The sequence below is a fragment of the Synchiropus splendidus genome, chromosome 14 (genome assembly GCF_027744825.2).
Source record: "Synchiropus splendidus isolate RoL2022-P1 chromosome 14, RoL_Sspl_1.0, whole genome shotgun sequence".
Taxonomy (NCBI): Eukaryota; Metazoa; Chordata; class Actinopteri; order Syngnathiformes; family Callionymidae; genus Synchiropus; species Synchiropus splendidus.
In genome coordinates this window covers 12,128,908-12,141,271 of record NC_071347.1, presented here as the reverse complement: position 1 = coordinate 12,141,271, position 12,364 = coordinate 12,128,908, and the positions used below count along the sequence as shown (strand labels likewise).

Here is a 12,364-nt window from a genome sequence, read left to right as displayed (position 1 = left end):
AAAAAAAAAAATCATGCGATTCATACTTGATGAAACATTCAGCGACCTCCTGTATAAACGAAAAATGACAAGGTTGAAGACAGAGAGAGGTGCTTGGCAGATACTAGAAAAAAAGTCTGTAAACCATGTTAGCAGACAAGCAACATTTGTTATGTGTAACTCACTTGGTTATTCAAATTTGAAAGTGAAAAGACAGCACAGCTAAAAGAAGAAGTTGTGTCAGTACTCAGAAGTCTCTAATGCAACACTTCTTCATGCAATATAAATAGTGTGTTTTTGGGTAGTGAGACAAAATGAAAGTCAAAGTAGTTATTTTCAACTTGCTTTCCATGAAACGTCTGATTCTTTGACAAAATTCAAACTAATGATAAAAGCGCCTGGTATGATGACAATATATCCAGTACATTCACTAAATAAGGTCTGAATTTTCAAATACGCTTGTCACAAAAATAACAGAAGCTGTTTCCATGGCAACACTAAAGTGTAATGGCAGCAGTGAATAATGAAAGCGTTTAAATTTCATAGTCATCAGCAGTCACACGAATCTGTACGAGACATCAGCATGCGTCTGTCAACACACATCCCCCTCATGGAGCATAAATTAAAATAAACAGTAAGGCAAATCAATGAACAATCATTGCACTTGGTAGTCAACATAATCACCCACAGCCTTCACATCACGCTGCCCCTGTTGTATCCAGGCAGAATTTTAAAAGCCATAAAACACATCATTAAGACCACCAGGATGGACCCGTAGTGGGGAAACTCTTGTTAAAAGTATATTAAATTCTCAGGAAACTGGCAAAAAGAACGTGAGTGAAAGCCTTGGGATCACTTGTTTCGCCCTCCTGTTGAACAAGGGGAAACATAAGCACTCATTGTACTTGGGATGAGTCACAACTTCGAGCTTCCTGAGCTAATGGCTACATTAAAAATAGTGAGAATTTCATTTGTTTTTTTAATCCCAATAAATTCAACAACTGTGTCAAAGTGCTGTTTGCGCTCTCAGCCATGGTAACTTAAGCAATTACAATTCTTGAAGTCAAGTATAAATAGCGCCACTAGAAACATCTAGACAAGGAGTGGTGAAACATCATAATATCAATATCTACCACCAATCATTACCACTGATCCTCAACCATCTAGCTATACAGGCACCTAATAACTAATCAACTTATTTACCATTCACTGGATCCATCCATGCAACATGGGACATCTATTGACAATTTCAAGTCATGAATTAACCTCTGTGTGTTTTGTCTAGAAAAAAACTCAGAACACATGTAATATATATAAAGACAGTAGTGAGCCTCGCCTCCTAAAACCACCCACAAACCTAACATCAGTGTGAGTGTGTATGTGTGTGTGTGTGTGTCCAATTTTGGGGAAAACACATCCTTGTTTTTGTGTGGTTCTTTTTTCAGACCCCACAAGGTTAAGTCTCAATTTGAGGGTGAGGACCTCCAAATAATGGGTCATTATAATGAATTAATTTGTGTCACAGTTCTGGTTAAGGTTAGCCATTTGTTTTGGATGGTTAAGTTAAGGACAGGAGGCTGTGGAAAGCATGATGTCAGCAGATCCCCAAATGACGGTGTGACACCTGGGTGTGTGTGTGACTGATGGGCATTTCTTTCATTTTCATATTTATTTGTGTGTTCACCGCTGCGTTCAACACTTTTCATGACAAATACAAGAACTTTACTGAGTCAATGGGCTGGAAACACCAACACAATTTGTGTACATCTTCCCTTCCTCCTACTATCTTTCTTCAATGAACTGATATGTCTTTTACTTTCCGCTCCATCAGCAGCATTCTCCCACTTCTTCACACCAAGTCGCTGCAGTCTCCCTCCCCCTCTAGCAGCTCATCTGTCTCAGCACACACCTCCGTAGTCTTCACCTCTCTCTCTCTCTCTATCTCTCTATCTTTCTCCTCTCCTCTGAAAGAGATGGAGTCATGTGGCCCCTGGCTATAAGGCACAAGTGAAGTAACAAGGGGCCCCCCACACACTTTAATTACAGCAAGGCATCCCGTCATCTGTAGTCAAGTTGTACCACCCACACACTGACAGGCTGCCTCTTAGTGTACCAGGTCAGGAAGAAGCGGAAATGAAGGAAATGAAAAAGTGGGGAAAACGTGCAAACGTCAGTGACGTTGTGACATCTTCCACCACAAACAACGGCTGTCAATCCAGATCAGGAGGAAAAAGACGAGCTGCTCAAATCAATGCTGACGGGAGGGGGAGGGGGTTTGTGCGTCGAAAAGACACAGCCAGACAACAGCGTTTATCCACACAACAAATTGATTTACAATGAGTTTGCTGAGAGCACTACCACTTTGATGAGCGACCTCATCTCTGCACCAAATAAATCCCACTTTAATCCACTCCGTTTCAACAAGAGGATCTCGACGTGATCACAGTGGCAGATAAGCAGCTCATTATTCTCTTGTTCTCGTGTCAGCGACACTGTTGTGTGTTGATGTTCACTTCATACCATCTGTGAGCTCATGAAGTCAAGTGAAGTCAGACAAATGTCACACAAACACTGGACAGAGAATGAACGTCCTTCGCTGCCACTCAGATATAAACGTCCAAGAAGGAACTGATTATAAACCATGCTGCAGTTTGAACCAATCTCATGATTGTTATATATAATATTCTTATGTGTTCACTTATTTAGCAGTATTTAGATAATACTGAGTCATTTCAAATTTGGTTTCAGATGACTGTAAATGTGTTACAAAAAGTAAGAGCATTATTAAACTAAAAAATATATCGTAATATTTTTAATTATGTGTGTTGTATGTGTGTGTACTATAATTTGTACTCCAATCATCTTTAATTTTTCACTTTTTATTTTAGTTGGTAGTTTGTGATGTTTCCAAGATCCATTATGCATCTTAATGTCTTATGCAATGTTTTGAATTAAGTGACTTAATTTATTTTATTTATAATAATCCGAAATTTTACATAGTTTTTCTCCACTATTTTGCAGATAATGATAATGTGATGTATTTGTCTTTATTTGTTATTTTATATGTCATAGAAGGAATTCTAACAAAACAAAACTATCATAAAGAACACTTCAAATATAATCTGCAATGTTGATTCATTCTTTCTTTGTTCGACATTTGATAATAATCTGAAGATGAAATCATTTTAATTCTTGCTTTTAGGATTTGCTCCTCTGACAGTAAAAGTTGATGACTTTATTAAGCTGCTGATAGCTTCAGCTGTTGGCATGTGTTTGGCCTTAACAGCTGACACTGACACCTGCTGGACTGTTGCATGACCTTGCCTCCTTGTTGCACCTGTCATTCCCCACATGTTTAATGATTAATGTTTATGATAACTGTATTAGGAATAAATAATCTTGCTTTGACCCTTTACCAACAAGCTAGAATCAGCATTAAAGGCACGACTTGATCGAAAGTTTCTATTAGACCAGAAACTGGATGAAGCTCGCCCACCATCGAACAATCAGTGGGAAAGGAGTTCTGGTTCCCAGCCTTTTCCTTCCTGTGAATGAGAATGAAAGTGGAACGTCTCAGAGTTCCCTTCTCTCTTTTAAACAGAAATGACTCCACGTGGATAAGCTTGAGGAAGGTGCACTAGTCAAGGGACACACATGGATCCACACACATGAATGTATCACCATGCGGAGCACAAACACAGTTGGGGAATGGGCAATCAGGGACGTCTGCCAAAAGGCCAAAGTGGTTGGAAAGGGGTCTTAAGAGGGGGGAAACAGTTCCCAGGCCTCAGAGAACAAAACTGGCCCCTTTTCCCATCAGGCAGGGCTTAAATACTGAGTCACAGCTCTGTCCTTCGTTCCAGCTGACGCCCACATGGAGGAAAAGACCAACAGAAGGACAGAAGCTTCAACTGAATTCAAACCTAGTCCCGGCATAACAAATGAAAGACCCAGAAATCCGCAGTTCCCTAAAATACAAGGAGGGGACAAATGGCACAGCAGAGACAATACCATGGAAATATTTTTGAAGATGGCAAGAGTTGTGAATTTATATCCTGTAACTTCTCACGTGCCCTGTTCGCATCTGCACACGATGGACAGGAATTGGCTGGTTGAATGCTTGCAGCACACTAGTTTCAGGTTTTCAAAAACTCATACATTTTGCTGCATTGTGACACTTTATTCAGTACTGAATTGTGTTCCGACACTCATTTGCTATTCTACATCAACCTAGGCAACCAGGGAAACACGACTGTCTTGCCTTTGTTTCTACATCAGAAAGGTGGGACAGGGTGGCACAGTGGGTGCACTCACCCCTGCAAGCGCAAATGGAAATTGCCTCCTATATTTCTGAGAAGCCCTGGGCGACATAGGATGAAAAATCAAAGGAAGATTGCAAAATACATCAGAGGAAATTGAGGATTTATTCATATTATTGACATACACTGTAGTGGCATTATGGCATCTTGGCATGATTTAATGTGACAGAACAAAAATGGCTGGAAATGAAGCAGAAGTGCATCATGGCATTGCTGAACACGCTAAATGAGATAAAAAAAATTGTCCACACTAATGCTGGAAACAAAGAAGAAAAGTCTTACCACAACAGCAGAGCAGACACATCTTTAAGTTTTTACCCTTCCGTCTCCAAAACCAATACTTGCGTCGTCGTTTCATAGCAATTCCAGAGTCTTCTAGTTTAAAACCTCGACTGTCCGGTCGGCTGGTTAATTCTGCTTATCACCTACCCGAAGTGAGGAGGGTCTGAGGCAGACCCAGGAAGGACCTCAAGTAACTCAACACCCAGTCCATGTTGCAGCGAGGAGTTGGACCACGTCGCGATGACACAGTGATGTCACAGGTGAAGATATTAATGACCGAAACCCAAAGAAACCATAAACGCTGAAGACCGTCCAGTCATCCTCAGTCATGCACCTTCACACGTTTCCTGTTGCAAAAAACATTTCCTCCATTTCGCAAAGGTGACCAAGCCGCTGACACAACTGCCTCTGTAAACATCCTTCAGCTACTGCTGCGTCTGGTCTTGACTGAGCTCATGTCCAGAGTGTTATCTACGTGACAAAACAGCCGACTTTGGTGAGGAATAATAGTCAAATGGGCAAACAATGGCAGTCAGGACCAGAGGAAGCAACACACTCTGGAGTCAGGAAGCACATGGGACCAGAACCCAGCAAGGCAAACCAGAACTTAAAAATCTAAAGCTCCAACAGTAAAAATAGAAAACACTGAGAAAAACATTGTGACTAAATAAAGGAATATTCAATTGAATTAAATCTGTTCTTGCTAATAGAAAAGTCATCACACACCAACTTTGTTTATGAAGTTTTAACTTTGTGTGTGCTGTATTAAAATGATTATGTACTAAATAACATGAACTGTAATTGTAAAAAGTCCCACTTGTTTGCTCAAATAGGTTCACTGCACATTCAGAAACTGTAACTCTAACTCTGTCAGTAAGACCAGGTGAGGGCACTGAGAGGAGGTGTTGTTAGTGAAAGTCATAAGCATTACCAGGAAACTGACCATCATGGTTGAGGTGGGGCAGGAAGACAAAGAGGCTGCTGCGAATTTTAGGAATGGTTACGGAAATTTCAGCTGTCGTGAATGTGTTTATGCAGGGAAAGTTTTTCATGCTCACTACCCTCTCTTGATGTGGGCAGAAACATGAGCATTATTAGAATTATTTTCTGTTCTTTTTTTCTTGCACACTTCATGTCATTCCTTGGTGATGACAATATGGCTTCCACCAGCAGCTGGTGATGGCAGCTGCTCATTCATGTCCAATCTGAGCCTCGAATTAGAAGAATTAGAAGTTGCAGTTACTTCTGTTTAAGATTTAATGGATATTTTTTTGTAAAACGAATAAAGCAATGCCATTTATGTTGATATTATTATTGTGGATAAGTTCAACACATGATGCAAGATGAACTGCAATTTGCCAAAGACTGTCAAAACACTGACTAATAAATGACTATATTGAATTTAATTTACCCACAAGACAAAAAGCAAATCCTGATATAAGGTTAAATTAAACGGGGCAGTTTGGTTATGCATTTAAGTGACGTGACGTAACAGACGCGGTGAACACCGCCCTCTGCTGGTACATTTAGAATAACCTATTAAAATAAACCACTTTATATTAGATTATTATCTACGTCACAAGTCATTTAATAAGACAAGGACAAAATCAACAATATATCCCTGATCATCAAACACAGATAACGATTCATTTGTTTCATAATTTTGCTTGTAACCAGATGAGACAGATTATTGCATTGCAAAACTTCCAAAACCACCAGCTGAGAGAAGCTCGAAATACCACTCAGCAGAGATTCCTTTTATCAGGGCCATGCAGGTAGTAGCGAGACGTGGGCGTGTGTGGAATTTCATTTGGTGCGAAAACAAGACAGAGGTTTGAGTAATAACAAGAAAACAACTGTGCTATTACCACAGTAGGAGTCACAAAAACACTCAATGCACTTTTCATCTTGTTGAGCACACATTTTTACACAGCTGAATTGATCGTGTGATTCAGTGTCGCATTTGACCATTGCGTCCATTAAAAGAGCATTATGTCTGACTATAGACAGACACAGAACACAATAGGTGGATGGTTATTGTTATTGGTTATTTGACGAGTGCTTAGCATGGAGACAGTGCTCATGTCAACAGAAGTTCATAACACATTTGAAGTGTTGACTGAAAGCAAACACTACAAATTAGAATGATGAATAAGAACACGTACCACTGGCTAATAAGAGACCTCAGAAGTGAGGCCAGTTGAGGACAGTAGACTTTAGTTCAGCATGACTACAACAAAGAAACTCAGCCAGCAGTAGATCAGTGGGCCACACAATTCAAACAGTCAGAGCAGCGGACAGAAAACAAGAGGCTTCATTATCACAGCACTCACTGTTGTTCGCACATTTACATCAGACCAACGTGTTTGAATCGTGGTTTCAAACAAAGATGTACACTCAGAGTCAACCAGCGCAGTAAAGCAACTATTTACCAAGGAACACGCACAAGATACACATGAAGCCAGTTGTCAGTTAAATGTTAGATGTTGCCATTTAAAGGCTTGAAAGCAAGAGGCAGAATGACAGGGCTGTCCTGTACAAGCATGCGACTCCTCATGATGACACCTCCAAAGTGGTAGCTATTGAAAGGATATTCAAAATAGTTTTCATGTGTGGCTTTTAAATAAATAAGGCTGTAACAAAGATTAGAAAATGAAATAAATATTGAGCGCCACTTCATAAAATCTGGCCTGCAAATACAAGACATTGTGCTTCTGAGAAAAAATATATATGTTTAAAATCCAGTCAGGAAAACATCTGGATAAACCAGCTTGTTCAGTGATGTGATCAGGACATCACTAAACTGAATGAATGTTTATTTCAATCCCCTTTAACACATGGTTGTTGCCTTACATGACAAATCATATGACACTTGTCATGTCCACATTAGGGCCACATTATTGTGACATGACAGGATGACAGGCCAGTAATAATTGTAGTATGAAATGTCTCTTTACCTTTACACACCAGGTAATGTCTAAAAATAGCAACATGATAAAGCTCAACCTGCATGTTTACCAGTGGTGCTATGCAGATGATAGTGGACGATACAAAGCAGAGCAAACCTGCCACACGTTTCTTACAGACTTCTCTGTCGTGCTTCCATTTGTGTACCTCTTAGTACCAAAGAGGACGGTCGGGACGTTGCAAAACTGCTGGCGAATGAGCCTCGGCTGCAAGTCTCCACAAGTCCTCCGCTGATAAAAGTCCTAGCACCTCCTGTCTCAAGCCCAGACAGTGCTCAAGTCACGTGCTTGGATTGTCTGAAAACCTCAAGCCAGACGTTCTTAGTTTAGTTTCAAACTTTCGTACACGCTCCTTAAAGTCTTTGGTGAATACATGACACTGTGCAGGTGTCGGGAAAACATGGCCTCCAGCAGGTTATGGTTACACAACAAGCTGTGACTTGAAACACCTTCAGTTACTGAGCGGAGGGTGTAAACCACAGCGATAACCAAGGTGTGCAGAAGTCCATGCTACACACAGGACACCCAGAGTCAGGAGCCGCTACTTTACGATAAAGTGCACTTCAACACAATGAGACTGGATTTCCCCCAAACACACTCACAAAACCCGTAGGTGAGTTTAGTTTCGCATCTTCTTACCTGCGTGGTAGGAGTCCTCTACGTCCAAACTGCGCTGTTTCCTTCTAAAAGCCACTCTACTGAACCCGTCCATTTTGCAATACGATCGTGACCGTTCTATCATCGGTGAGGCTTGTTAAAAAGCAAAAAACACCCAATAAAACTAGTCGCCGAATAAGTTCATGAAGTCCTCCAGTTTGAGGCGGAAAGTTAGCGTCAAGACACTCACTATTTTGGTCTACACAAGAAGCGCAAAACAAACAAACCCCCGGTGAATATAAAAGATTGGACCGTTAAATCCTCAATTCCAACGTTATCCAGTTGGGAGCAGAACCGAGAAACAAGCCAGCCTCTTTCTCCACGGGCTCTGCGTCAACGAGTGCCGTGCCGAGTAGAAGGAAGGCAGGAGGGCACGCGACTCACGCGCGTAGTAGAGGGATACAAATAAAACTATTACAAAAAAAAAAAAAAAAAACACATTTATGGCTCATTTTAATCAATGAATCATACAATGAATGAGAAATTATATATATATATATATATATATATATATATATATATATATATATATATATATATATATATATATATATATATATATATATATATATATATATATATATATATATATATATATATATATATATGAGGAGGAAAAAGTTTTGGTTAGCTCTAACCCATGAAACCGTCTTTGGTGTAATTCAATTCAGGTGTGACATGATGGTGACCAACTTAATGTGCAACAAAACACACAGGACTGTAAGGATGGTTCTCTTTTTTTATTAACCTGTGAAACCAATGAAACACTGTTGTAAATACAGGACAGACTGTAAAATTGTATTGATCATTGGTCACTTATTCACCACCTCACCCACAGAAAAGTGAAATTCCTCATTGATCTGTTTCAGTTATGCGGTTGTAATTGTGCACCGACCCGAAGTTGGAATCTTCAGTTTAGTATTCAGGCATTTAATGAACAGCAACTCATAGCATATAATATATATATATGCAAGACAAGTTATTCTTCCGCATATTTCAGTGTCATGAAGTAAGCCAAACCAACATCGCCAGATCCAGCTTGTAGGGTTAATCTCATCTACTCACCCCATTATTTTGCTGGTTATTTCATGGCCGGGGGAGTAATTCAGAGTGTATTGCCACTATGCATGGTTGTGCCTGGACATTACTGCATAGAGTTGAGAGGAAGCCTATGTGTCTTTATAATACAGTTCAGATTGAAATTTGCTTTTAATTTAAGATTCATAAAACTGAAGCACCCCATGTGATCCAAGTCACTCCAGAGTCACTGCAAGTTTTGCCACTTTATAGGGAACTTCAACCAGCTGATGACAGCAAACCACTTCTGTACCTTTACTAGGTTAAATCTATGGCTGCGTCCATGAACTCTACAGGGCCACATCTCTGTGACTGTCTAAACCACACTGGATTATATCAATGGTCATCATAACACCCTCCATGTTAAGAACTCCTCATCGCTAGTTCATGGCTTTACCATCATTCACTCTCGAATGATTTGGTTAGATCACTACATGCTCTCCTTTATAAAGCAAAAAGTCACTGCCTGGTGGCATTAAGTGGTCTTCTGGTGAAGGAAAGCAAATCCTGGTTAGGAAAAAGACACAAGATCAGGAATCACAGCCTTTAAAAAAATAAATAACAGAGTTGCATAAAAAAAAAGAAATCACCAATAAAAATTAATTAAATAACAAAACAATACAAAACAAAATGACAAAAGATGATATGTAAACAATCGTTAAGGACAGTTGTTTTTAGAGCCTCAGGCTGTTAGGAGGGAAATTCTTTGCTTTGCGTTTCTGCTTCTGAAGAAAATGTACTGTGATGAATGAAAACAGCTGGTAACAAATATCCATGGCAGCCTGTTACACGGCTCGATGACATCAAACTGCCTGAAGCAAATATTTGACAAAATGTAGAATATTATGGCTTTATTAAAGTGCACATTTTGAAATGTTGTGCCACATTATGCCCTGCCTAATTCACTTCATCCAGAGTGCATAAATGTCATCTCATCTGGATGCATGGTAAATCGTTCTGTCAATTATTTGTTAACTTCAAACCTATACATTTAAAAATCATGGTAGAAAGGACGTACTCGGTTTGCCACTGGTCACTTACACCAAGTAAAGTCACTGCATGGCTGCTTAAATACAGCATGGTCACCACTCGATCACCAGATAAAGTCATTCCACTGTAACTCGAATAAGGCTAGTCAGCTAACTCACAGCTTTACCTACACCAGGTCAAGTCAGCTCATGGTCACAGGAACTATCTAGTGACCACAGTAGCTCTTTTAAGTCACATCCTGGCATCATAATCCTAGAGATTAACTCATAAATTAGGTTTCAAACCACCATTTGAGCACTCCACTTGAACACAGTTGCAAGACTTCAATAAAATCATGGTCAGTTCATGTCGTTCATCCGAAGTCACTTGGTTGCTTCATATACGTTCGCTGTAACAGGAGCGGCACTCCAGAGTAACTACCACGCCACTACTTCAGCCAGGGTAAGAATCTCTTCAACAGACTAAGTTATCTTCAACTACATGAAGTCAGTCCACAGCCTTGTTGAGGAGGTTCTGTCATGCCTTGTCTCTTACTCACACTACATGCCATGAAAAGCTAATTCCCAAACTCCAGTGAGGCCACGCCATCGCTTCAACAAGAGAATGTTAATCTTAAATCACTTAATCCTCTCCACATTGTAAACCAACTGACCTCAATGCAATAGTACGTGAGTGAGATTCCGTACTCACCAAGTTTTGCGACTCAAAGTGACATGAACTGGGTGAAGTGGGCACGGTTATCACATTAGCCATGATGAGATCTCTTCGATAAAGCACCTGTGTGTTTGCTTGTTGTGACACATATTCATTTTTTTTTTAACAAAAAGCAGGACTGAGACCAAATAAAGCCAATGCTAAATACATTTTGTAATACTTGGACTTTAGATAAACATTTGTAGAAATAAATAGCCAAGATAAATTGAACACAACAGGAAAAGGATTCTTGTGTCTTGTCTGTTTGGAATTTAAGTTTGTTGGGTGTTAAGGATTTTGAGTTCGCAGAGGAAGTAGTCTGTGCACTCTGGCTTTTTCCTCCTTTGATCACTGCAGAATACGAATTGGGAGGATCGGGTAGCTTAGTGTTCAAGCACATGGTCGGACCATCGGGGCGGGGACCAGTTGCACTGACGGATTTGTAACAGTCTGACCAAAGCCCAGACAGTCAGGTTTCGGGGGGCTGGAGAGTCAGACGGGGGTCACAGGGAGAGGAGAGGCTGCTGGAGCGCACCACTTGGTCTTCTTGGTGGAACTGCAGATATTTAGGGCTGAAATAAAAACAGGTAATGAGATTTAAAGGAAGATTCAAGTTAACCATCAAAAACCACCGTGGGAAGGAGGACAGCAATGAGTTTTTACAGGTGTTAGGAAAACAAATGCACAAAAAGGAGTTAGTCGACGGACAAGTTAGACAGTCTGGGAAATGCGTTCAGTAGTATTTCATTGAGGAGGTTTCATGAAACGTGTCCTAATTGCCAGAGGCCACTAGATGGCAGTGTCTGTGATATAATCAATGGCTATAAATAACTATTTCAATGAAACTTCACATCATATTTAAATGACGAGCGCCACCTACTGAGCTCTGAAAATTAGGACACTGTTTCATGAAACCTCATCAACTCATCACTACTGATCAGCCATGACATCATAACCACCTTTTGTTTTGCTCAGGTGGATGTTAGGAACGGCATGTGTATCGTTGCATATAGCAATTAAATTACAACTTCAAAATACTTAAAACAACTAGCCACGCTTGACAACTTTGCAAATGCATTATATAGTATGCATTGCTGTTGAAAAATCAGAGAATCCTACATTGCACGATTGTGTATACCTTCTGATTTAACACTTCTCGCTGGACACATTTACACACCTACTGTACCAAACAGCTCAAGCATATTAATACATGATTCTGACCTGTCTACTCATATTTAATATACAGCCTGATATAAAAGATTCCACCATCTTGACAAATAAAAAGGAAAATATTTATTTATTTCAGGGAAATGTTTAAAAAGATTTTCAAATAGTAACCAAAATGAACCTGTAATAAAAATGGCAATGTCTGTAGTCGTCTGGGCTTTATAACATGGATGT

The 12,364-nt window shown here is 39.9% G+C and overlaps 2 protein-coding genes across 5 annotated transcripts in view; both read right to left on the bottom strand.

Moving 5' to 3' along the window:
• Window positions 1–8,543, bottom strand: part of fgd4a (FYVE, RhoGEF and PH domain containing 4a) — a 40,571-nt gene extending 32,028 nt beyond the window's left edge. The window contains exon 1 of one of the 2 annotated variants that reach the window (XM_053885030.1): window positions 8,186–8,543. In XM_053885030.1, coding sequence (XP_053741005.1) covers window positions 8,186–8,288 — 103 coding nt within the window. In that variant the 5' untranslated portion in view covers window positions 8,289–8,543. Of the gene's footprint in view, window positions 1–4,580; window positions 5,073–8,185 lie in introns of those variants that run through there. The other variant, XM_053885031.1, reaches the window with a different exon arrangement.
• Window positions 8,544–8,937: 394 nt separating this feature from the next.
• The window catches only part of bicd1a (bicaudal D homolog 1a), a 29,309-nt gene continuing 25,882 nt past the window's right edge, over window positions 8,938–12,364 (bottom strand). For all 3 annotated transcript variants that reach the window (XM_053885920.1, XM_053885918.1, XM_053885919.1), the window contains one exon: window positions 8,938–11,535. In XM_053885920.1, coding sequence (XP_053741895.1) covers window positions 11,433–11,535 — 103 coding nt within the window. In that variant the 3' untranslated portion in view covers window positions 8,938–11,432. The remainder of the gene's footprint in view (window positions 11,536–12,364) is intronic.